General features: G+C 43.0%; 1 protein-coding gene, 1 non-coding gene and 1 pseudogene across 2 annotated transcripts in view; 2 read left to right on the top strand and 1 right to left on the bottom strand.

The window, feature by feature from the left end:
* The first annotated feature begins 614 nt into the window (after positions 1-614).
* Positions 615-719, top strand: LOC125409844 (U6 spliceosomal RNA). Its single transcript, XR_007234902.1, has one exon. It is a non-coding gene; the product is annotated as a U6 spliceosomal RNA (small nuclear RNA).
* An 8,833-nt stretch (positions 720-9,552) lies between these two features.
* On the top strand, positions 9,553-9,808 carry LOC148117832 (Nuclear RNase P; annotated as a pseudogene).
* An 11,726-nt stretch (positions 9,809-21,534) lies between these two features.
* Tes (testin LIM domain protein) overlaps positions 21,535-27,483 on the bottom strand; it is a 38,531-nt gene continuing 32,582 nt past the window's right edge. The window contains exons 5-7 of the mRNA XM_048448988.3: positions 26,160-26,375; positions 25,675-25,833; positions 21,535-22,775 (exon numbers count right to left, since the gene is read on the bottom strand). Coding sequence (XP_048304945.2) covers positions 22,587-22,775; positions 25,675-25,833; positions 26,160-26,375 — 564 coding nt within the window. The 3' untranslated portion in view covers positions 21,535-22,586. The remainder of the gene's footprint in view (positions 22,776-25,674; positions 25,834-26,159; positions 26,376-27,483) is intronic.

Below are 27,483 nucleotides of genomic sequence, written 5' to 3'. Positions count from 1 at the left end.
CCATTGTGGCAGGGTGAAGAGGGTTCAGCCTTGGGTACTGAACCCTTACTAGGATCCCAATTCTAGCCATTTAGTTTGCAGGCAGGGCTGTGGCCAAATGCTATCATCCCTTCATCGTCAGATACTTTCTTGTTAAAGGATGTGAGAAGAGGACTTCTTATGAGAATTACATGATCACCTCAAAGAATAGAACTTCTGCTCAAAAGAACAGTAAGACAGTTTCAGAAAGGAAAGAAAGACTTAAAGTGAGCTTTGTTTATGAAAAGTTTCAGTCAAATTTGCTTTTGCGGGATACACCATACTCCAAATCTCACAGACACCACAACACATGCATACACACACACACACACACTCACACATACACTTGTTTACACACTAGCACAAGCACATATACAAATATATGCACCCAGGCACATGTACACACACGTGTGCATACAGACAGGCATACACATACATGATCACACACACACACATGTATAGATACATATACACAAGTACAGACACATACAACTACCTGTACCCATGTACATATACATGGACAAGCATGCACCCAAGCACAGACAACAGTCATTTCAATGTTATTCACTCACCTTTTGTTAAAATCTTTAAGCCTTGTGCTCACTTTGGCAGCACATATACTAAGATTGGAATGTCACAAGGAAGATTAGCACAGCCCCTGGGCAAGGATGACACACAAATTCATAAAGTTTCATATTTTTAAAATCTAAAGAAATGGACAATAGATACCACTTACCAATGTTAAATCAAGACCAGATAAATAATTTTAATAGACCATAATCCTCAAGGAAATAGAAACAGTCATTAAAAATCTCCCAACAACAACAACAACAACAACAAAGGCCTGAGTACAGATGGTTTTAGTTCAGAATTCTACCATACTTTCAAAGAAGAGCTAATACCAATACTCCTCAAATTATTCCACAAAATAGAAACAGAGGAACATTGTCAAATTCTTTTTATGAGGCCACAGTTAACACTGCTACCCACACTACACAAAGACACAATAAAGACAACAAAGAAAGAGAATTACAGGCCAATTTCCCTCATAAACATTGATGCAAAAATAATTAATAAAATATTGGTAAACCAAATTCAAAAATGCATAAAAAAATAATCATTCACCATGCTCAAGTGGGCTTAATCCCAGAAATGCAGAGATGATTCATTTTGAAAGATTATGTTAATGTAATCCACCATATAAACAAACTGAAAGATTAAAAAAAAAAAACCATGATCATCTCTTTAGATGCTGAGAAAGCCTTTGACAAAATCCAGCACTACTTCAAGATAAAAGTCTTGCAGAGATCAGGGATACAAGGGACATACCAAACATAATAAAAGCAATTTATAGCAAACTAACAGCTTACATCAAATTATATGGAGAGAAATATAAAGCAAGTCCATAAAAATCAGGAACAAGACAAGACTGTCCTCTTTCTCTGTATCTGTTCAATATAGTTCTTGATGTTTTAGCTAGAGCAGTAAGACAGTTAAAAGATCATAGGGGATATGAATTGGAAAGGAAGAAGTCAAAGTATTGATATTTGCAGATAATATGATAACATATATGTGATCCCAGAATTTCGATCAGAGAACTCCTGTAGTTGATAGACACCTTCAGCAAAGTAGCGGGGTACAAAATTAACTTTAGAAAACCAGTATCCCTTCGATATACAAATGATAAAGAGACTGAGAAAGAAATCAGGGAATCAAGTAACACACAATATAAAATATCTTGCTGTAACCCTAACCAAGCAAATGAAAGACCTGAATGACAAGAGCTTGAAGTCTTGACAAGAAAGGGTTATGGCTTAATAGTGGTGTGGTTTTTGTCAAATGTGCAAGGGCTCAGTTGTGCTGACTGATTTTGTGTGTCAATTTGACACAAGCTACAGCCATCAGAGAGGATAGAGCCTCAGTTGAGAAAATGTCTCCATGAGATCCAACTCTAAGGTATTTTCTCAACTAGTGATCAATGGGGGAAATTGGAGAAGATATCAGAAGTTGGAAAGATCTCCCATGCTCATGGATCAGTAGGATTAATACAGTAAAATGACAATCTTACCAAAATCAATCTACAGATTCAATTCTGTTGTTCACTTTTTTTTTCTTTTACTCTTATACTCTTTGGGGAGGGGCATTACCACCCAGCTCCCAAATAATCACATGGAGGTTTATTCTTACTTATGAATGCCTGGCCTTAGCTTGGCTTATTTCTAGCCAATTTTTCCTAACTTAAGTTATCCTACCTGCCTTTTGTTTTGGGGTTTTTATTTTTATCTATTCTATATGCTTATCTTTACTTCTTACTTTACTGTGTAGCTGGGTAACTGACTGTGAGTCTTGATCATCTCAGGCAGCAGTCTTGAATCTTTTCTGAATGTAGAACTCAGACATCTAGGCCATCTGTTCCTACTGGAGATTTCTCAGGTCTTCCTTGATTGAACCTGATTTTTCTTAATTCATAATGCAGCCACAGCCCATTTCCTGTGGAAACAAAAGCAAAATCTCTTCTCCAAAGTAACATACCTTTTGATTTCAATTTTGAAGCCAAGGCATTTTCAAAATACCTATCTTGGTAGTTCAGCAGCATTTGTAAACAAAAGTCTTTTAGCAGCTGTTGTTCCTTCCTCAGCATTCAAACAATTCAAAAAGAGCATAATAGCATACAGTATCAAGATTCTTTATGTGTGTTCCATCTTTATGTGACTTTATTTTAACCTCTATTTCTTTTATTTTTACTTTTACTGTTTGAGACAGGTTCTCTGTATATCTTTGGCTGTCCTGGAATAACTCTGTAGACCAGGCTGTTCTTTAATTCACAGAGATCCTCATGTCTCTGCCTCCCAAGTGCTGGGATTAAAAGAGTGTGCTACCACACCCAACTACTCTCTTTCTTTCCTTTTTATTTTAAGGAATTTAACCTTTTTTCTTCAAGCCTGCATATATTTTTAACACAGTGTAAACCATTTAGAGGTTTTCTTTGTCTTTGAATCTTTCTTTTACTGTATATCTCTCTTTTTGTGACCATGTGAGTCTTTAATTTACCAAGCAATATGGGTAGGATTAAAGCTGTGGCTGACAGCTAGATCCAGCCCATTCCTTAGCTTTCTGCGATTCCAGTCTCATGGCAGAGGTACCGGCTGTAGCCATGTTTATTGCCACAACTCTATGGTGTTTCAAGGTCCCTGCCAGCAAGCAAGCTGCAGCATTCTGCTCACAGACCACACACAAATGCTTCGTAGTCAGACTGCCTGCCTGAAAGAGTCAGAGCTGATGCAGAGGCCATGGTGGGGTGTTGCTTATTGGCTTGCTTCCCAAGGCTTGCTCAGCCTGCTTTCTTATAAAACCCAGGACCACCATCCCAGAGATGGCACCAGCTACCCATGGCTGGGCTTTCCCCCATTGATCACTAGTTGAGAAAATACCTTAGAGTTGGATCTCATGGAGGCATTTTCTCAACTGAGGCTCTATCCTCTCTGATGGCTGTAGCTTGTGTCAAGTTGACACACAAAATCAGTCAGCACAACTGAGCCCTTGCAAATTTGACATAAAACACACCGCTATTAAGCTATAACCCTTTCTTTATTATTCATCCCTAAGATCTTCAATACCCTTAAAGGTACCACAGTCTTTACAAATTCAAACATATTAAAATTTCAGTCCCTTTAAAATAGCCAATTTCTTTAAAAACCCAACGACTTTTTTATTGATTTTTATTGAGAACTACATTTTTCTCTGCTCCCTCCCCTGCTCCTCCCCTCCCCTCAATCCTCCCTCAAGATCCCCATGCTCCCAATTTACTCAGGAGATCTTGTCTTTTTCTACTTCCTATGTAGATTAGATCCATGTATGTCTCTCTTAGGGTTCTCATTGTTGGCAAAGTTCTCTGGGATTGTGATTTGTGGGCTGGTTTTCTTTGTTTTATGTTTAAAAACTACTTATGAGTGAGTACATGTGATAACTGTCTTTCTGTGTCTGGGTTACTTCCTAAAGACTTAAAATTCAAGTTTCTCAGCTGTAGGCTTTAGTAAAATATTTTCTTATTTCAGAGGGAAAAATCAGGGCACAGTCACAATGATATCAAATCAAAACAAAATTTCAACTGTCCAATGTTTGGGATTCACTCATGATCTTCTGAACACCTCCCAAGGACGCGGGTCCTTTCTCTGGTTCTGCCTTCTGCAACACACACAGCTTGTCTTCTAAGCCCAGGCCCACTCCACGCCACTGCTGCTGGTGTTCTTGGTTGCCATCCTATGGTACTGGCATCTCCAAAACACCGGGGTCTTCTGCGGCGACTGGGCTGTGCTTTCACCAGTAACCTCTCTAGGACTCTCTTCAGGGTGCCAAGCATTAATTTCTTTTCATGACCCCTTCAGTCCTGGGCCTTCAACTGCTTTTGAGGTTGCACCTTCACCGATGGCCTTTCCTGGCTTCCCACAGTGCCAGACCTCAGCTGCTCTCCATCAACTTTTCATGTCTTTAAATGAAATACCACCTGGGTGACTCTTACACATTAAATAGCAACTCTGACTGCTAGTACAAGGTATAACCTTGGTCATCTCTGGAACACAGCTTCTCTGTGTTCTCAGCAAATATGTCCCAGAAGATTTCACTTCAGTAGTGCTGCTCTCTCTCTCTCTCTCTCTCTCTCTCTCTCTCTCTCTCTCTCTCTCTCTCTCTCTTTTAAGACAGGGTTTCTCTGTAGATTTGGATCCTGTCCTGGAACTAGCTCTTGTAGACTAGGCTGGCCTCGAACTCACAGAGATCTGCCTGCCTCTGCCTCCCAGTGCTGGCATTAAAGGCATGGGCCACCACCACCTGGCTGATGCGGGTCTCTTCTTAATCACTGCTAATTTCGTAGCTCCAGCTGAGCCCCATTAAGCATTCCATTAGAGCAAAACTTTGCTTTAACAGCTCTGGTATCTTGTCAATCTGTGGTTATCTGATGCTTCAGCCCCAGTTAACCAGAACCATAGAATCATAATTCAAAATAACAAATAGCCCTGATAGAGTCTTTAAACTTCCCTCTGAAACTTCACAAGCCAGGCCTCCATCTTCTGCACTGCTCTCAACATTTTTATCTTCCAAGCTCCCACAGAATATCCCACAGAACTCTTAACACTCAATGGTTCTTCTAGCCCAAAGTTCCAAAGTCCATCGACACTCCTCCCCAAAACATGATCAGATCTGTCACAGCAATACCCCACTATACTGTTAACAATTTCTATCTTAGCTAGGGTTTTTGTTGCTGTGAAGAGACACCATGACCACGGCAACACAAATAAAGGAAAACAATTAATTGGGGTGGCTTACTTAAAGTTCAAAGGTTTAGTCCATTATCACCATGGTGGGACATGGCAGCACGTAGGCAGACATGGTACTGGAGAAGGAATGGAGAGTCCTACATCTTGCAGGCAACAGGAAGTAATCTGAAACACTCGGTATGGCTAGAGCACACATGAGACTTCAAAGCCTGCCTCCACAGTGACACATTTCCTTAGTAAGACCACACCCACTCCAACAAAGATACACCTCCCGATAGTGCCACTCCTTTGGGAGCCATTTTCTTCCAACCTACCTCATTCCTCTCTCTGGCCCTCAAAGACTTGTAACCATATCATAATGCAAAAACTCATTCAATCCAACTTCAAACGTTCCCATAGGCTTTCACAGTCTCATCAAATTTTAAGAATCCAAAGCTCAAGATCTCTTCTGAGATTCATGTAATCGTTTAATTGTAATAACCTGTAAAATCAAAATCAAAAAGCTGATCACATACTTCCAACGTACAATGACACGGGATATTCTTACCATTCTAAAATCTAGGAAAAGGAGCATAGCAAGGGAATACTGGACCAAAGTAAGACTGAAAATCAGCTGGGCAAACTCCAAACTCTACGTCCCCATGTCTGCTGTAAAAATGATCTTCAGATCGCCAACTCCTTTCAGCTTTGTTGACTGCATCATACTTCTTTATCTTGGGCTGGTTCCACTCCTTGTTAGCACCTTTCTTCAGCAGGTATCCCATGATTCTGGCATCTTGGGGTTTTCAAGGCAATCCAGGGATAGCTTCACCTTCATAGCTTCACACAATGTCCTCTCTAGGCCCATTCAGGGACATCCCTGACACTTGCCTGGCCTCAGAGACTTTCTTTAATTGCAAGGGCAAATTTTATAATCACTCTCTTCTTCCTTTACTCTAAAGCCAGAACCATGTGGCAAAAGCTGACAAGTTCTGCTGCTTGCTGGGGCTAGCACATGCTCCACTTGTTCAATTACATCTTCACCAGCTTTCTGTTTTCCACCTTCACTGCCCAAATTTGGCTGTTCTGAAATTGGATCTGTAGACCAGGCTGGCCTCGAACTCAGACATCAAGTAGTCTCTGCCTTCCCAGTGCTGGGATTAAAGGCGCACACCACCACAACTAGCTCTAAGCTTTTCTGGAGTTCATTTTCACAAATTGGAAACGTAACTGGGTGGGATCTTGCTCTGAGGTCACCGCTTCCTTTATTCCACTTCTTACTCTATTTATCTCCTTGAACACAGGACTTGGCTCCATTCCACTTCTTGGAGCTCGCTTTCTCCTCAAATATTTTTCTTGTTTAGCTTGCTCCTTTTCATTGTGTCTTCATTAGAGTTAACACTAGTAACCGCACAATAATCTGTAGTAGGCTGCTTTGAGATTTCGTTTGCCAAGAGTATTAATCAAGAACTCTTCACCTTAGCCTCAGGCACACTTTTCAGACAAGGGTAAAGCCGTCATATTCTTCACCAAAATATCACAAGTATGATTCCTAGACAACATGCTAAAATTATTCTCCTCTGAAACCTCTAGAGCTACATCTCCCAGCCAGTTCAAATCACTCTCAGCATCACTGCCTTCCATGACCCCACTGGTAGGCCAGTTAAGCAGGGTTTAAAGCATCCCACTAGTTTCCTAACCCAAAGTCCCCAAATTCAAATTCCTCCAAACAAAACCATGGTTAGGTCTGTCTCAGTAATACCAAACTTCTGGCACCAATTAGTCTTAGAATTTCAGTTGCTGTAACAAAACACCATGACCAAAAGGCAAGTTGGGTAGGAAAGGATTTATTTGGCTTATACTTCCACACTGTTGTTCACCAGTGAAGAAAGTCAAGGACAGGAGAAACTCAAACAGGGCAAGAACCTGGGGGAAAGAGGCCACTTACTGACTTGCTTCCAATGGCTTGCCCAGTCTATTTTCTTATAAAACCTAGGACCACCATTCCAGGGATGGCACCACCTACTGTGAGCTGGATCCTCTCCCATTGATCACTAATTGAGAAAATACCTTAGAGTTGGATCTCATAGAGGCATTTTCCGAATCGAGGCTCCCTCCTCTTTGATGACTCTAGTTTGCACCATGTTGACATACCAAACCAGATGTACATCCATCATAGCCAGAACCTGGGGACAATCTAGATGTTCCTCAAGTGAAGAATGGATAAAAAACGTAATACATTCACACGATTGAGTATTACTCAGCTGTTAAAAACAATGACATTGTGAAATTTTCTGGGAAATGGATGGAACCAGAACAGATCACCCTGAGTGAAGTACATGGTATGTACTCATTCCTAAGCGGATATTAGCTGTAAAGTAAAGGAGAACCACGCTACATTCCACAGACCCAGAGAAGCTAAGTAACAAGGAGGGGAACACATGAATCTCACTGGGAAGGGAAATAAAATGGACATTGCCAGTGTATGGGGGAGTGAGTGGAGGTCTGTAATGTGGTGGGATAGGAATGGGATCAGGAGAGATTAGCTGTGGGTAGAATGGAGGGAAAAGTACTAGGAGAGACAACTGGAATCTGGGGGAATCTCTGGAAGGATGGTCCGCCTATAAGATGTGCTGGGGTAAAAATGGTGCAGAAATTGTAGGAGTGACCAATTAATGACTGGCATAGCTGGAGACCCTTACCCTGAGAGGGAGTTCCACCCTGAGGGATAGGACCCAGAGGTGGGACACCCCAGAGAGCTAAGATAAAACCAACAAGGAAAAAAAGGTCAATAAAATGACTCCCAATGATATTGTGCTATACTTATAGATTAGTGCCTAGTCTAATTTTCATCAGAAAGACTTCTTCCACCAACTGATGGAAACAGATGCAGTCCCACAGGCAAACATTAGTCGGAGATTGGGAAATAACTTCCAAAGAGAGGCAAGGAAGGATTGTAGGAGCCAAAGGGGTCAAGAACACTATAAGAAAACCAACAGAATCAACTAAACTGAGATCATAGGGGCTCACAGAGACTGAACTGACAGTCAGGGAGCCTGCATGGTACTGACCTAGGCCTTCTGCACATATGTTACAGTTGCATAGCTTGATCTTCTTGTGAGACTCCTAAGAGTGAGACCAGGGGATATCTCTGAATCTGTTGCCACCTTTTGAGAATCGTTCCTCCTATTGGATTGTCTCATCCAGCCTCAGTAGAAGAAGAGGTGCCTAGTCTCACTGCAATTTGATATGCCATGGGGGGCTGATATCCATGGGAGGCCTGTCTATCTGAGGGGAAACAGAGGAGGACGAGTGGATGGGACAGGAAGTGGGGTGTAGGAAGCCACCTGGAGGCACAGGTGGTCCTGCAGTTTGGAGGTATACCTGGCTTAGCCACGTGGGGCTGAGCACCCTTGCCTGCACCCTTGCTTGCACATGCTCAGACCAGCAGAATGGCATTAACCAATCAGGACAGCGTTCAAGCCTCTCCACCGTTTAAAAGCAGCTACCTCTGGACTCTACTTCCTCTCTCTAAGCTTTCTCTTGTCCCTGCTCTATCTTCCCTTCCCCCAATTTTCCTCAACGGAATGCTCCAAATAAAGATGTGACCAGGGAAGGAATTCTCGTTTTTAGTGGCGTTCATTCCTGCTGGTCAGGATGCGCGTCGCAACTGGTGCTTGAAACCCTGGGACGCCGAGGGACCCTGACAACTACACTGGGGGACCCTGAGAAGGAAGCGCCCAGCCCGGGAGAAAAAGCTGAGATCAGACACCAGGACACAGAGAGCCGTGAATTTCAGAACTCTGCCACGTGGAGCGGTGAGTGACGTCAGTTAAATCCTCCAGAAAGGGGAGGAAAAAGAATGGAAAAGGTATAGGCCTAAAAAGAAAAGAAAATAGAAAGAACCAAAGTTAAGGTATCTGAAAGAAGGTACCAGAAGCAACGGGGAAGAAAAATCCCTTAAGTTCAGTGCAGGTGGAGCTGAGAAAAAGCGAGGTTTATGGTTGGGAGATCCGCGGCTCCCTTCCCAACTCGCTGTTAGAGACTCTGAGGCAACAGTCTCGTAGGGAGGCGGGCTCGATCACTGCCTTCCCTGTTCTTAAAGAGCCACACAGTTTCTGAGGTGATTTTCGCCTAATTTTGATAAGAGAGCTCAGTCTCTGGCTCTCACGTACAGAAAACTTTAATTTTGATTGAGGAAGTAGCCGGCGTGGTGGCGCACGCCTTTAATCCCAGCACAGGCTCTGCGGAAAAACCGCGTTTCCATAGCAACATGGGCGGGCGAAGGAAGCTCATCAGCAGGGCCACGTGCTGAGTGCTCGTCACTCCCCGGCCCCTGGGAAGGTCTGAGACTGGGGCCACCCGCGGCCCTAACCGGGCCCTCCCCGAGCGGGGAGGTGAGTTCCCAGAGAACGGGGCTCCGCGCGCGGGCAGACCGGGCAGGAGAGGCCCCCCTCGCCGGAGCTTGGAAAAGGCTCACGGCCGGCTGTGCGAGTTCTATGCCTGAGGTTAGGCAGAGCGCACAGTTCGCAGGTACGGGATAAACAGCGAGCCCGCGCACGGCCTGGGGCGGGGCCATGCCTTTGGGCCATGCTGAGCGCGCCACAATGGGCCTCAGAGGCGGAGCTGTCGCCGTCCACTGCTGCTGCCGCCGCTCACAGCCAAGGTCGCCCAAAATTCAGTCAGATAAAAACATTTGTCGCCAAAAATTCAGTCAGATAAAAACATTTATCCCCCCAAAAATTCACAATGTCCTTTTGTCAGCAGGAAGTAGTCAGATTGATGGTCTACGCCCATTTTCCCTCAAAGAATTGGTCGTAATTATCATAATAAAGGCGCGTCAACCTGGTTACCATTACCTATTGCCTCTGGCAATGGGTGGAATAAAACAATGCTACCTAGAGGTTTTTTTTCGCATTTGAAAAGGGGGCTAGAGAGATGGCTCCGAGGGTAAGAGCACTGCCTGCTCTTCCAAAGGTCATGAGTTCAATTCCCAGTGACAACTGTTTTGGTTTTAGACAATAGAGGGGGACTACCAGTGACAGCTTCCCCCAGAGAAAGGATTTCTCTTGCATTCTTTACACTTAATTTTTAATTCAAAATTTTGCTGGAAAAACAGCAACAGACAGACATGCTCTGTTTGAAAGCAATTCCATCTAATTCTAAGGCCTGCTTTGATGGCACAGGCAAACAAGATTTGCTCTTTGGAGCAGAGACCTGCAGATCTCTAAGTTCAAAACCAGCCTACTTCCAGTACTGATTGTGCTGAATTTTTACACTGAGAGTTTTTAGTACTCTTAAATGTTAATTTGGGAGGAGAGTTTTGTTTATGTTTTTCTAGGAATGCTGACATACATCTTGGTGCCAGCGAGACTGACAAGAGAAATAAAGAAGAAAGATGACCCAGTGGATGCTGAGTGTCCTGCTGTGGAAGATTCGTGCAGAGGCAGCAGAGATGACCTTCTGGGCGGTGTCAAGAGCAGCTGTTTCACGTTATCACCTTGAGCAACACCCTGTGCAACCTCTTATCTCTTAACAATTTTCTGACTGACTCTATTTTGCCTTTTCCTTCCTTAGGAGTGGGTGGGAGCAGAGATATTCTTGGCATGCTGCGTCTAGGTGGAAGTGCTGTATGTCTTTGATTGGTGTGCTACCTGCTAGCCCAAGTGAGGAGGGACAAGGTCTTTGTGGCACTGGCCTTGGCAGCCTTGGATTGTGTATCCTCACCCCAAGTTTGGCTCTCAGCCTCAAAAGAGCTCATAGGCAATTAGCCATGCATAGCCTTTGCACCCTCTAGGGACCAGATAGTCCCACAAAGCACGGAGGAAGGTATGCATTGGCGGAGGGTGTGTCTTGTTTTTCTTTTCTTTAATTGGTCCACACATCATGAGGTGGGGACCAGATTGGAAAATAGTTTTGCCTTATTGCTTATATTTACATTAGAAGGGGGAGATGTAGGAAGCCACCTGGAGGCACAGGTGGTCCTGCAGTTTGGAGGTATACCTGGCTTAGCCACGTGGGGCTGAGCACCCTTGCCTGCACCCTTGCTTGCACATGCTCAGACCAGCAGAATGGCATTAACCAATCAGGACAGCGTTCAAGCCTCTCCACCGTTTAAAAGCAGCTGCCTCTGGGCTCTACTCTCTCTCTCTAAGCTTTCTCTTGTCCCTGCTCTATCTTCCCTTCCCCCAATTTTCCTCAACGGAATGCTCCAAATAAAGACGTGACCAGGGAAGGAATTCTCGTTTTTAGTGGCGTTCATTCCTGCTGGTCAGGATGCGCGTCGCAGTGGGGTAGCTGAGAAAAAAAAGGAGAGAGAGGAAACTTTATATGGAATGCAAAAATAAAAAAAAACAATAACAACAAATCTATAAGTCTTTTAAGAAGTCTGGTAGGGCTGTCAAAAAAATCATTTGACTGCCTAAGTGGTAACTGTATTTATAAGAAACAAGGGTTGTCTTCACCTTGCTGCAGGGAGCTTGTTCGTCATGGCCGCCCAGAGCTGAAATAACCACACAGAAACTGTATTCATTAAATCACTGCTTGGCGCATTAGCTCTAGCTTCATATTGGCTAACTCTTACATCTTAATTTAACCCATTTCTATTAATCTGTATATCACCATGTGGCAGTGGCTTACCAGCAAAGACTTGGCATAACTGACTCTGGCAGCTCCATGGTGTCTCTCTGGCTCTGCCCTTTTTTCTCCTAACATTCAGTTCTGTCTTCCTTGCCTACCTACATTCTGTCCTTTCAACAGGCTAAGGCAGTTTCTTTATTCATTAATGGTAATGACAGTACACAGACAGGACTTCCACATCATCACCTCCCATGAAAACACTAAATCTTACCCTCCTAGGATGCACATCTTGCCAAGAAGCAGCTTCCATGACAGCCTTGCTTCTGCCTTGTTTACTATCTTGTAACTATCTCAGGAATTAAATTATGTCATGTGTGGAAAAACAGGTAGGCAGGTAGGACTAGAGATTATCATGTTAAGTAAATACAGACTCAGGAAGAGAAAAGCCACAGTTCTTATATGTAAAATATATATACACACGGTGTGTGTGTGTGTGTGAGAGAGAGAGAGAGAGAGAGAGAGAGAGAGAGAGAGAGAGAGAGAGATGTGGAATAGAAAGAAAATGACAGGGAGGAGGAAAGGACCTAAGGGGAGGGAGAATAGAGGAAAATGGGGCAAGAATGACAAAATAGCTCATGTTTCATGTTTTCTAGCATACGGAAAATCTACACTTAGTAACATGCACATGTAGACTATATACATACACATGCACATACATATGTATGATGTGAAGAAGAGAGAAGGAGACTAGTGAGAGCAGAGAGTACTGAAGGGAGAAGGTGACATGGGGTAAAAATAATGAAAGTACAATAGTATGTTATCATAATAACAAGACACTATGAGAAGTTGCGAAGGGTGTTTGGTGATGACAGCCAATGCTGGGTGCAGGGCCATTCAGTGAGCACAGAACAGAGCATGGGAACCACACCCAGAATGAAGTCCCAGATTCTGCAGCAGTCCTGTGCTTTTTGCCGGCTCCTAGCTTCCTTCTTCTCTGCCCCTATTGGACACCACTCACAGAACTTAGATTGAAAAGAGGTGTGTGTGTGTGTGTGTGTGTGTGTGTGTGTGTGTGTGTGTAAAACTGTGCTGTATGCCTTTGCTACACATAGTTTTCAGTACTCACTAACTTTCTCAGGGTGAAGACTTTGAAAGTCTCATCCTTGGAGTTTATCACTCACAATTGGATGGAAGTAGTTCTTCTTAATATTTGACGTAGAAACTCTAACAAAGAATGTAAAATGCCAATTATGACTACCATCATATGCCAAGAATTGGTAAACATTGAGGCCAATCACTACATCTTTTCCTCTGCTGATGATTACAATCAATTGCTAGGGTGTTTGAATACCCGATTTATACCTCTGCCTTTAAGTGGGACACGACATAAAAAAATTCTCTTGGTTTAGGACAAGATATGTGTGAGCATATATTAGCAGTCCCAAACTTGGTGGGTGAAAAAGGGCCATGAATTAACTTTCCAAAAGTGCCACATTTTTACAAAGTCATGGAGGTAGGAAGGGTGTAAGCATTTAGGAATGTAGATGACAAGGTATATGAATGGAGGGCTTGGAAGAAGCTGGCTTACAGCTTGATGCTCTAAATAAGGGTGCAGAAATGCTGTCTTCTTCCTGTGCTTTGGCCAAATAACAAAGACTAGATCCAAACAAGAGCTTCTAAACTGTGAATTCATATCATCTACACCAGTCCCCTAGAAACTTGTTAGGATATGAACCATTGGGCCATATTCAAGATTTACTGAATCAGAAAGTCTGAGAAATGGGATCCAGTTGTTCATTTTTCAGGAATCCTCCAGAAGGTTCTGATGCTTACTCCAGTCAGAGAACCATTGAATTAGATCAAGAGTGAGAGTGGGCACAGGAAACCCAGACAAGAATTCAGAGTGAGCCTCATGAGAGCTGCTGGTTCAGAAATGAAGTCCTGGCTACAGTGATGGAGACCTTAGGCACAGTCAAATGCAAACAAGGGTTTCATATAGGAAGACAGTCTGCATGTTAACAATGCCTAGGAATAGGCTGCACTGTTTTGTGGGTGGCAGGATATGATAAAATAGCAATGGCCCATGAGTTAGAAAAGGATCAAGAAGATGGAATAAGATGGTGGGAAGAGCAAGGAAGATACCAGTAAGTAACCTCCTTGACGATGTCACGGTCTCTAAGTCTGAAGTCATATATCTGCTGTCTATTTAAGGTAATTCTTGCCTAAGAATTGTGTTCCCAAGTGATGTTGTTGAATCATCCTACAACTCAACACAATCTCCAAACTTAGAAACATGCGAGCAAGCACACTTTCTAGTTGAAGACTGAATCTAAATAATTACCATAGCCATCTCTGTGGATTGAAAATGCAACCATCAGGCCCTACCCCTTGAGATGTGGCCCTGCCCCTGGCCTGCTGCTGCACAGTCAGCGGGGAGGCCCAGCTGAGACTGAACTGATCAGCTTTTCTAACACTGAGGCCCAGTTCCAGGATCTTGAGTTGGCATACCCCAACACCTACCCCATCTATGAGCTCTGGAGCACTGTGAAGAGGCCGGTGATGTGGAACTATAGCCACAGGATCTCCATGACTCAGGACAACAGAAGGATATTCAAGAGGAGTCTTGATGGGGGTCTAGTATAGATGGTGTATCAAAAACCAGACCAATGACTCATTGCAATGAAAGCTGTTGGGGCCAAAGGGTATACTGCGTGATGATAGACCTACACCATGGTACCCAGTACCACTAAGACAAACGAATAAGTGATGGAGAGGTGGGAAAGATGGTGGAGCAGAGTGGTGCAAGGACAGCAGGTTGATGCCCAGAGATGCTGGCAAAATGTACTTTTTTTTTTCAGTCTTAAATTTTATTTTTTTTATTTATTTTTGTTTTCTTTTGGGGGGAGAGGTTACAAAGGTAGAGGCTGGGATATGAAAAGACTGGAAAATGGGTGGGATTGGGGTGCATAATGTGAAATTCCCAAAGGACAAATAAAATGCTATGTTAAAGAAAAAACTTTAAAAAAAAAATCTGACAGCCTTGTCTCCTCCTCCTGGTGATATGGAATGTCCCTCTGTATATGTGTTGCTTTTATTGGTTAATGAATAAAGCTATTTTGGTCAATGGCTTAGCAGAGAAAAGTAAGGAGGGCAATCTGAACTAAGATAGATAGATAGATAGATAGATAGATAGATAGATAGATAGATAGATAGATAGAAAGATAGATAGAAAGATAGGGAGGATGAGTCTAAGATACGCCATGTAGCTGCCAAAGGAGAAGAACACCAGAACTTTACTGGTAGGCCACAGCCTCATGGTGATGCACAGGTTATTAGAAATGGGTTTATTTAAGATTTAAGAGCTAGCTGGGAATACACCTAACTATTGGCCAAGCAGTGCTGTAATTAACATAGTTTCTGTGTCATTATTTGGGTCTGGGCAGCTGGAAAATGAACTTGCAGTCTCCATTTTCTGGTTCAGAAAATTCCTTTTGTTTGGACAACTATAGACCTAGCTCTTCAGGGATAAATCAGGACAGGCTAAGTTAGCCATAGATGTTCTATTTATTTTTACCTTTTATGGGATAAACACATGAGTCATTTGTGACCAGCCAAACAGAAAGTTAGGCAAGCCTACCTGGAAACCTACCTGGAAACAACTCTCCCTCTTTTCACCCTTATCCCTTATGCTGGTGTCAGGGGACTAGTGCTAAAGAAGTGGCAAATCCCAGGGTGGAAGGCACCATAGGTGACCGCAGAGTGGACAGATTAACACACACTTGTTTGAGCCAAATCTGGTTAGCTGACAGTCTCCAGGAGGGTGACTCAGTTGTTTTCAGTCATTGCCCAAGGCATTCCTGATTACTCACCTTTCTCTAGGAAGCTTCTTGGGAGAACTTCAGTGGGCCTCTAGCCCTTTCTACCCCCAGTCACCCCAAGCTTTCAGATTCCTTTGGAAAGCAGATACCCAAGCTGCTTTGTTCGTCTCCTCATCTGACCCTCTCTCTTCCTGAGCTCTTTCCTCTTGATATTCTGAAATCTAACTGTTGGAAACCGAAGATGCCCTTCTACTGAAAACCTCTTCAGCTTGTGGCTGAAATGGTCTCTGTGCTTTGCACTTAAATTTTACTTTTATTAATAGTTCTTTCAAGTAGACACTCTTTCTTCCCCTGTTCAGGCAGTTTGGCTACAGTGCCTGTGAGGTAGGTAGGTCGGTGCCTTCCTCATACAGACTCTTTTCTGTGCTAATTCCTTTTGGTTTCTGACAGTCACAGTCTTTGAACGTGTGATAAGGAGCCTTGGACTTTAACACCTATTTCTTTTCCAACCATTCAATTCCATTTTGTTTCGAAGGCTTAAAAAGTAATTATTGTCGCCTGATGGTCACGGCGCATGCCTTTAATTGCTGTCCGAGGGAGGCAGAGATAGGTGGCTCTCTGTGAGTCTAAGTCAGCTTAGTCTTCAGAGTCAGTTCCAGGACACCTAGGGTTACACAAAGAAACTCTGCCTCAGGAAAAAAAATAATTATTGTGTTACATAGGAGGCTCAATGAAACGCTCCCAGTGGAAGGGCAAACTCATTAGACAAAGCTATTTAAGCATTTTATAAGTATATGAGAGACAAAATCCCTCTTCATGAAGCTAGAATGTTTGTTGCATTGTGTGATAAAACCCCCACACAGTAGAGAGAAGTGGTACTTGGCATATATATATGTTCCTATTTTCTGTCAAATTCCAGAATATTCCTTTATATTTTTTAATAGCATTAGTCTCTGGCTCGTTCTTTCTTGCATTTCTGTTGTTGTTGTCATTGTGTGAGGACCTCAGCAGACTCGTGGGTGTTCAAATAACACTTGAGCCTGAGTTTCCCTGTCTTCCTGAAATCCAGTACTCCTGCCCTCCACCTGTCCAGCTGTAACTGGAGAGGAGAGTCAATGACTTTTTGCCAGGAGTTTGTTTCACCTCCTAAACCCAGAATTTCTGAGCTCTATCATGGCCTCCAGGTTCTCAGTCAGACGGTATTTACAGAGAACTGAGTCCAATATGCCTCCATGCAGTAGTAGCTGACTCTGGATACCAATGGCAATATGACTCGATGCAGTAGTGGCTGACTCCTCTGGCTACCAAGGGCAACTGGGTAGAAGGTGCTTTTGTTATTGGGTGAAGGTCAAGATGTCCTAAGGAAATGCAGCATTGAGGAAAAATCAATAACAGCCTTTATAAATGTCATTTAAAATGACATTCAAAACAAGGATAAAGGTTAATGGTATTTTGTTTTGAGTGTTTCAAAATATATTAGCAGATTAAATAGGAGCTACAATGACATGCTCCCCAGGAAAAGACAGAATCATTAGCCACAGGTATTTAAACATCTGGTAAATATATGAAGAAAAACAATTCTATTAATAAAGCCAGAATGCCAGTCAGGTTGTGTGCTGAAACCCCTATCTAAATAGCCCAGGGAAGGAGGCCTTTTTCATATATGTGAGAATTCAGTAAAGACAAGAGTTAATTGAGCACTTGGATCAGCAGTGGTGAGGACAGGCAGAGGGTGACAGATGAGATATGCCTCCCAAGTGATTTTTTTTTATGCCACAGGGAAGTCATACATTTCTAAGAAGGTGAGGACAAACTCAGAAGACAAGTTCAGATACGCCAGGGCATTTTGAAACAAGGGCTTAAAACTGTTCTCGGCTGGTGGTGTGTCTTGTAACCACGGTGAAGTTGGGAGAGCTCAAACACGACGTATTGCAAATTGCTTCAGAATGACTCAGTGCTGAATCTCTTGCCTTCGGTGAAATTCATCTGAAACCCTTGAGTCAACTTGGAAATATATGCTTAGAGACTTCAGTCACTGTGGCTCGGTTAGAACTTCTTAAAGAAAAGACAATCTGTTGTCCTTTGTTAAAAAAAAAAAGAGGAAGATTAAAAGACAAAAATGACGTGTCACAAACGTGAAGGCCAACATGCTACTAGAGCACCTTGGATGTCTTAAGTGAAAGCGAACAACAAAGTTCCACCAATTTCTCAAAATTATAATTGTATCTAAAGTTATGTGCATGTGTGGACTCCAGGAAGGAGTTCACGATCAACCACTTTTGGGTGGTCTGAGATTCTTCCGAAACGCATGCTGACACGGTTTCCGCATCTTCTTTTGAACTTCCTGAACCTCAAGAAGCTTCTCCCTTCTCTTTCCTCATTGAACTTTCTGCTCTTGAGTTACCACTGCTGTGTAGGGGACAAGAAAGCAAAGGTCACCATCACGTCTTTTCATAATGAAGCTAGTGGCTTCTGTGGAGGATGAGGACACCTTTGGCCTTGCCCTCAGTGCCAGCCATGGCTCTCAGCTCTCTTCTAGTGAGGATTTTGATGTTAACTGCAATGATGTGGTTGTCACATTTATGCCATATCAGAAATTAAAAAAAAAATCAAAAAACTAAATTCTGCACCGGAGGAATGAACTCACATGTGGGTCTAATAAGAAATTTTTTTATTATCATTTACCAGTTAACAGGTAATTTGAATAAAACTATTCTGTTGTTCATATTTAGAAAAAGAAATGTACAAATCCAGATGAACCTTTTTCTTTCAGCTTCCAGGGAAGGGTTTAGTGCTGGTGTCTGCAGCAAGAGAACTCTTAGTTAATGTTCATTTGCTCAACGGTGATCTTAGAGGACCCCTGTGAAAGGGGTTGAAGGCCTCCAGTAGGCCCAAGCTTGACAAACCTGGTACTGACAGGCCTTGTCCTCCTTCCCCATTCCCTTTTCCTTGTTAAAAACAAAACAACAACAACAAAAAGCCCATTATATTGCATTCCTAAAGCTAGCCACTAAGGTCTAGTCCCTTATTTTGGCTGTTTTCTCTGCTGAGAATATCAAAGTATTGAAGTTCAACAATCAGAAGTCCCCTTGTGGTTATCCTAATTAACATGTCCAATCAAAACATAACAACTCATCCTAACATGGGGTTTCCCCTTTTACTTTATTAACTGTCCTTTGCCTATGGGCCATGTGCGTCTACAAACACACACACACACACACACACACACACAGAGAGAGAGAGAGAGAGAGAGAGAGACACACTCCTCTATCCAGAGGCAGTCCTTTGTCCCACCAGGGCAAATATCCATTCCCTATTTACCTTGTTCTCTTCCCCTTCCCCCTCATCTTCTGTCTCCTAAATGTGTCCCTGATTACCTTTCCTTTCTTCCTCCAGGGGAAATCAATCTCCTTTGTGCTGAGAACTTGGTCTTGGGTGTCTTGTACTGATTCTGGTCCTTTCAGGGATCATGACCCACAGGATGAGAACCACTGTTCTACAACCTCGGGAGAGGCACCGATAAATCTTGTTTCAGCTTTCTCAGACTTGTGAAATCTGCTTACTTCTTGAGTAATAAGGGTCTGTCCCCCCTTCCTTAAGGGAATGCTTCTATTCAGAAGAAATGGCTATGTGACAGGGAGGGAGCTATATCCTCAGTAGTAGAAGAAAAATAATAGCATAGAATTAGTATCCTACTTTCCTATAGAATAAAGTAATTTGAACAGGATAGATGGCTCAGTTAAGAGCATTGCCTACTCTTCCAAAGATCCTAAGTTCAATTCCCAGTAACCACATGGTGGCTCACAACCATCTGTAGTGAGATCTGGTGCCCTCTTGTGGAAGAGACTTGGTCAGTTGTCCTCATCAACTTAGACCATGAAACCCAATATGGACAAGCTCAACAGAGCCACCATATATGGGCTGCCCAAGCTTGCTTCATTTTTTTTTAAATTATTTTTTTTAAATTGAAGAAGGATCAATTGAAAAATTGCCTTCATGGAATTGGTCGGTGGACATGTTTCTGAGGGTTTTTTTTTATCATTCTTATTTTTTCTGTTTTGTGTGTGAAACATTTTCTTAATTGTTAATTGATGTAGTGGGGCCCAGTCCACTGTGGGCAGTGGCATTCCAAGGCAAGTGTGCCTAACCTGTGTACCAAAGCTAACTGGGCAAGCTGAAGGAAACCAACCAATAGGAAGCATTCCTTAATTTCAATTTGTGACTCTAGGTTCCTGCCTTTGCTTCCCTCAATAAGGGACTGTCTCCTATAAATCAAATGCCCCACAGAATGCTTTGGGCAGTGGTGTTCCATAGCAACAGAGATAAATTAGGGCACCGACCAACAATGTTCAAGTACCTTGATGACCCCTTAGCCGCAAGGTTCATGACCCTGTATTGCAAGGGCAAACCACACGTATTCAGGGGAGAGTCAGGCCCACTGGATCTATGCCATCTCCGCTCTTCATTCCATCCATGACAGATACAGGTAATCATTCCCTTAGTGAATGGCATGCCTAGTGCCAGCCTTATTCCGCCTTAGCTGGAGGCACAGGGCAGCGGGTCAGACTTGGGATGAGTGCGCTGTGGTAGTGTGAAGGGGGTTCCATTCGGTTTTATTCTCAGTCTGCCAAAGTCTGGGGAAAGTATTAAACGTTACAGACAAAATGGACTGGAACGTACCTGTTACTATTTGGGACAAACCAAGGTGAAGATAAGGGTAAAGTGGTGGTTACAGGATATTAATATGTAGGACTGGATTACTCTTTTCAACATTGTTCTATGTGCTCCAACTTCAAAGGGTACTTTTCATTGTTGGGGCTGGCACAATTCAGAAGGAATACAATGTACTTGTTAAGTACTTCTGTACATACTTTCTGTGTGTGTTTGTGTGTGTGCGTATGCAATACATAAATGCAATGCAACAGAAAAACAGCAACTGAAAACAAAACAAAGTAAAACAAAAATCAACAAAAACATAAAAACCCAAACCAACAGTCCTGAGTATGGGTCAGAAAAATTAAAACTACTAAGACAGAAAAACTTCAAGTCTTGGGGAGGTGAGGGAGGGAGGCAGAATGTGTTTACCCAGCATGCATGAAATTCCTGAGTTTTGTTAAGAGCACAGCAGAAACCAGGCTCAGGGTGCACAGCTGTACAATCCTAGTACTCGGGGAATGACACAGGAAGATCAAGGTCATCTTTGGCTACAAAGTGATTAAGAGATCATCCTAAGACACAAGACCCTATCTTAAAACAGACAAAACCAAACCAGTTTCAGTTCAAACACACACACACACAGTAGTCTAGAATCTAGAAAAATCCCTAGGAAATTTGTAAGATTGTATTTATAGCTAGGCACCATAGGGCACACTTGAAGTCTTAACCCTTGGGAGGCTAATGCAGGAGAACTGAGTCTGAGGCAGGCTAATGGGACGACCTTTTGAGGCCCCAGCTTTTCAAAAAAATAATAATAAAAACAAAAGCAAAAAGCAAACAAGCAAGCAAGAAAGAATGAAAGAAAGGAAGGAAGACAGGAAGAAAGAAAGAAAGAAAGAAAGAAAGAAAGAAAGAAAGAAAGAAAGAAAGAAAATGCCCTCTCAAAACAAGTAGAATGCAATACTTGGTTCTCTTTCTAAAGTTTAAGGTAGTGACACCTTTAATAAAAACTTCTGAATGACCTAAATATTATGATTACGAACAAATCCTGACTTAAGGCTTCCCAAAACTCCCTCTTTCTCTGCATGGAGACACTCTGTGTCTGTCCTCTCAGATGAGGATGTGTGTCAGGGTATTTTTACTCTTGGAGACATCGCCCCCTGCTGTACTAGATACTTAACTGCAAAACGGATGTGGAAAAAAAAAGACAATTATTAAAAGTGAAAGAGACTTTATTTTGAATAGCATATATAATAGTCATTCCTTTTAATATTTATAGTGCATAGTTATGTGTGAAAGCATACAAGGGGAAAACATTAAAAACATCCAAGAATGGGAGTGTGCAGGCAAGAAGACAGACCGTGTCTACAGCAAGCCCAGAGGTAGCGCAAGAGAGTTTCCATTGGCTAAGACTGAAAATCATGCAAAAAATATTGCCATAGCAGTATCCATGGCAAATGACATCAGCACAAATTATAATTCCCCCCCTAGGTATGAAATCTATACATACTCTTTGGATTTAAAAAAGAAAAAAAAACTAAATGAATAGCCTGCTTTTATCATCTAGACAAAAAAAAAAGTCTAAGAGCAAAGTGCACATATTGTTCCACCACATACATATAAAATATCCAAGGCCATAAATGGAGGTCACTAGATGGCAAAAGAGAACACTGAGAGGGAAATACAAAGAAAGGCAACGAGAAAGAGTCCCCCCTGCCTCCAAGGAGCCGCTTCTGAAGGCTTAGGCGTTGGGACACCCACTACGCAGCACCCCAAGTATCTGCAGAAGGAACTCACTGCGCGTCACATAGTTCAATGAGACAGGCTGCGAGTGCCCCATCAGGCAACATCTAATTCCTTTACATTTTCCATGTGAATCGAAGCATAGGAGTCAAAACGTTCATCTCTCCCAGGACACTAACGTGATATCACTAAGTGATATATATATTATTTGGCATTATGGGTACGCCGTTATAAAGATCAATTAAATTCAAGCTTCCAACTCAAAGATTTCAGGTGTGGAAATGAAAGCGACGTTCTTCACTGTTCTACTTTTTTTTTTTTTTTAAATCACACGCCTAAAGCAGTAATTTGAAATTAATTCAGACAAAATTCCTAACGTTAAAAAAAAATATTGGACAAAATCTTCTGGTTTGCTATATAGATTTTTTCCCCCCTTTTATTAGTTTTTCCAATTGCATTGTATCATGAGATGCAGGCCATTGTGGATCGCTATGGCTCAGCGCTGCTCGGTGCTCTCCTCCTAGGACATCAGTTTCTTGCACTCCACGGAGCAGAAAACCATCCCTTCCACAGGCATGAACTTCTGCCCGATAAGACACTTGCTGCAGCAGGAGCAAAGGAAGCATTCTGTGGACGCGTGCCAGCTGAAGCTATTGTAGGTCACTCTCTGCACTTCCGGGTCGATGGCGTTGTGGCAGCCTTGACACACCTGTTTGGGGGTAAAGTCAGCAGAAGATGGTTAGAGACTGACTGCGTCAGCCACGCTGGCACCCGGGGGCAAACGGAACCTGAGTCTGCAGATGGTCAGTTTGAAAAGGATGTGAAAAACAGACAAGTGACAGCAGCATCTTCAGGAATCATCGAAGCCAGCCGGGATCTGTATATGCCGAGCAAGGTGAGAAGTAGCAGGTAAAGGCAAACAGGTAGAGGGCGCTCCTAAGATGCCCCTCCGGTGTTATAAATAGGATGTTACTGCAGCAAACCCAGAAGCACCGCATTTGGTTCCAGTTCATTAAAGCTTTGAAGTGGTACCCTCATACCTATGGCACGGACATGTCATACCTATGACTCATCTCTAGAGAGTAGTAAATTAAAACCATTTTCAAAGTAATTAAGGATGCGATTAAAAATACTGACAGTTCTTGAGAATAATGAGTCCACACCATAAATATAGCTCCAATTAATTAGCTTCCATTCCGTCATAAGATCAGTCATTATTGTCTGGCATCTATGCCACGGACTTTAATACTTCCATCCCCTGTACCACTCCGCTTGTGTTTCATGGACAAGGTCCCGGGCTGGGCCCAAATTCTCCACACTTCCCCCTCTGCCTCCCAAGTGCTGTGATAATGGGAGGGCACCATCATGCCTGATTTATGTCTTCTGTGCTGGGCATCAAAGCCAGGGCTTTGCACACAATGCAAGTCCTGCACCCACTGAACTATAGTCCCAGGCTGCCCTTCAGTGCCCTGTGTGTTATACTCAAATATACAAAGGATGCAGACACAGTCATATGTAATATGAGGGCCAGCTTGTTGGGGTTTCTGTCCCGCCCAGTACCATAACAAGCCAGCAAGTCCCAAGGAAAATCACACGGAGTCTACATCAGGTTATAAACTGATTGGCTCATTAGTTCAGGCTTCTTATTAACTCTTATAACTTATATTAACCCATTATTCTCATCTATGTTAGCCATAATGGCTCCATACCTTTTTCAGCTGGGCAGGTTACATGCTGTCTCTTCGGTGGTCTGCACAGGAATGGCTGAGGAACCTTTCTCCTCCCTAGCCTTATCCTATTCTCATTACTCCGCCTCTACTTCCTGTCTGGTTGACCCGCCTATACTTCCTGCCTGGCCAATCAGCATTTTATTAAAATACATGATTGACAGAATACAGATAATTCTCCCGCACCCGTCATACATACACACACAGCACAATATCCTGCGGAACTGAACATACACAGGAAGAAAGCACATGATCATCTATATTAATGCAGAAAACTTATTCAAGAATGTCAAAGCCACCTGTGCACTAAGGGCCTTCGAGGGAACAGCACCCTTCCCACAATGTATCTGGCAGGATATGTCCTGTGTTCATAAACCTCACAAAGCTCAGAGGACTGTTTCCTTCCTTCCTTCTGGCTTTTTTCATTTGAACATGAGATGTGAGGTAGCTAATTCTATTCGTTGTAAATGGCTCTCTCGCAGGTGGACCCTATGAGCCTCCCAGATGTGAATCCTGGGTGCCCATGGGATTCCGGAGCACATGGAGACAAACCAAACTAGGTATCTGGTCATTTCACATCTCCTTCCAGTTGATGTTTATCTCAGAAATCCTATTTAGATTGAGGATATTTCTTCAGCTCTAAAAAATAATTGTTTTCTCTGTCACTTTTTAAAAATATTAAGATATCTACTCAAATTAACCCCATGAGGTCAATGATCTCCAAAGATTTGCGTCACGTAGCACGCTGCATGCACAAACATCTTTCCCCTTCAGGAGGGATAAAGATGTCTTGCTTTACTATTAGGTAAAGCCAATGGTTCACTTTACTGAAAAAGTAACTTTTCTAAAAGAAACAATGGCGCATTATAAAATTAAATGATTAGACATTCTTTTTTAAAGTGGATAGAGAATTCATGAGACAATGAGTCAAGACTGAAGATGGCAGATGTCAAAATTTGCCTTTTTGTCAAAGCACTGTACTTTTAGAACTACATATAAGTACATTTTCTTCATCTCCCAGGAGTTTCCCCTATGTAATAGCTTAAGGGGGCCTTAAACTAAACTAAAAAAAGGTAGGTGCCTGTCGTTCTGATACTCCTGGTTTATGAGCCCGACTATATATGGTCATCTTTCGCCCTGCATCTGCATTCCCATCTCTTGGCCAGCATGCAGCAGCAGCTCTTGCGAACATAATGGATGCAATAAAAATACGCTTGCACATTAAGCACCTGAATGGTCCACACAATAAATCTAAATATAAAGGCCAATTTTTGTTGTACTACATCAATTCCATGAGGGTTTTAAAAAGCAGTCACTGTCATTTCCAGGGAGAAAAACAAGGTCCTAGTGGGTGAGTCAGTAATATATACACAAACCATTTTTAATTTTTTTCAGTGTATTCATTTTAGTATTTTATGTGCATGAGTGCTTTGCCTGCAATATTCGTCTGTGCATCATGTATGTGCCTAGTGCCTGAAGAGGACATCAGAAACCCTGGGACTGGAGGTTCAGATGATTTTGAGCTGCCAAGTGGGTGCTTAGAATTGAACTTGGGTTTTCTGGAAGAGCAAGAAGCTCTCAAAACTGCTAAGCCCACTCTAAAGTCTCCAGAAGTCATTTTAAGTGCAATCTAATCTGCAGTAATAAGAATAAATCCATTCATAGTAAGAATTTATTTCCCGGTTAGGAACTTATCAGCAAGCATCATATATAGTCTACATGGCAAATAAATGCACAGGTCCCGGCTGTCAATGCATTTGCAGCTTTTGATCTGCCTGGTTTTAAACAGCCCATGAAGGAACCACGAGCTTTCCACTTTCAGGAGACACTGCAGTCAGCAGACAGGCTGGGGCAAGGGCGCCCCCACCCCGCGGCACTTACCACAGCATGGTTCTTCACGTAGCAGGGCTTGCACACAGGCTTGTCATTGACCATCACGTATATCTCTCCAGCCAGGATGTTGTCACAGTCAAAGCAGCAGAAGTGTTTCAGGTGCCAGTTCTGATTTTCTGCTTGGGTATATTCATTGCTGAATATCAGCTGGCCAGAGGAGAAAAGTAATACTCCTTAGTCATCTCTTTTTCTAGACCACAGTGATAAACCCAGGTTCTCTAGGCAGGCTTTTAAATCAACAAGAGCGAATGCCTTCTTGGGGTTCGATATTTGAAAACGGTAACATTAGGTCTGAATTTATAATTAAAATCAATTGGTTGCCGACAGTCTTTTGTTAGTTTACTCAGGACACGCAGGGTGGAAAGTAACCAAGTTTCCTGCATAATTAGTGCTTGGTGAATGCCTGTTGGCTGCTGGCTGAGGGAGCCACGAGCAGCACCAGGGAGAGGCTGCAAGCCCTGGAGAACACACACCTCGTCACAGCCAGCACAGCGGGGCTTCTCGCTGTCACAGTAATGGCGGCCACAGTACAGCTTCCAGTTCTTCCAGAAGTAAATCATGTCGACTAGGAGTTCGCCGCAGGTGCTGCAGGTGAAACAGGCCGGGTGCCAGAGTTTATCATAGCCGGCCCTTTCCGCGTAGATGGCTGGGTCTCCTTCCTTCATGGTCTGTTTGCAGTAGTAGCATGACTAGGGGAAAGAACCCGAACGGGAATCGTCAGAGCCCTGGTGTCCCAGACCCCGCTTCAGGGCATATGAAGCAACGGCTTCAAGAGAGGCCATTTCTAAAAAACGCGACAAGACAGAGTGAACACGCCCGTGAAATGGAACCGCTCAGCTTCTTCCTAACCCAACCGCTTCCTTTGCCCTGTGTACAACACAGCCCTATCTCTTGCATGGAAGTCACTCGGGGAAAATAATTTCACCTCAATTTTATCAGTTCCCGCAAAAACTATTCTCTAAAGTTGTTAGTAAGCCTTTTGAAGATTAAACGGTATTAACCGATTGCTGACTGTATCTATGAGAAATACATTACAGTCAGTTCAGACCTGATGCTTCGTTTAGCTGAATCATGATTCTCCTTCATGGTCAAATTATTACAGAAAAAGAAGAAGAAGAAGAAAAAAAAAACCTCTCCGGAAGAGAGTTTTTAAAAACTCTTGCCAATACAGGTGTATACATCAAGTCTGAATCTTAGGTATGGTCTCACAAGCAAAACTAGATTAACCTAAGCATGATTCACTCTTATCTATGTCTAAAGATAAACTCTCTGATTGCATCTCAGGCCTGTTTCCTAAGAGGGAATCCATACTTGTTACTGTAAACCCAGTCAGAACCCCTGGCTGAGGTGGTGCTAGGGAGGAGCTCACTACTGTTGTCCAGTTACACTGATCCAGCCATACACTGCCTTCTACATGTTCTTGTTTATGCTTATAAACAAAGACTGCCCTCAGCCTTAGTCACGGCGAAGGAAGATTCAGACGGCTCAGGACGCTGAGGCTGCTCATGGAGCTGAGGCTATTTGGTGGCAAGTGCCCAGCCTCAAAGAGAACATTGAGAGCACTCGGAGTACCTAGGAAGACGGGGCAGAAAGAGTCTAAGAACTGGAAAACAGGGAAGCGAGGGCTGTGAAATGACTCTTCCGATGCATTTAGGATCGCACAGCGGTAGAGGCTGTCTGCACTGGGCCTGCGCAAAATTGGGCCAGTCAACAGTCAATCATGCATTAGGGCGGGCCTCACAGGCCGCATGGCCTCTTTGCTGAGCTATGGGTTACTGATGGATTCTGGGTGATGGG

The sequence above is a fragment of the Myodes glareolus genome, chromosome 25 (genome assembly GCF_982192425.1).
Source record: "Myodes glareolus chromosome 25, mMyoGla1.1, whole genome shotgun sequence".
NCBI lineage: Eukaryota > Metazoa > Chordata > Mammalia > Rodentia > Cricetidae > Myodes > Myodes glareolus.
Note: the sequence above shows the minus strand (reverse complement) of the source record. Positions and strands in the feature narration are given on the sequence as shown.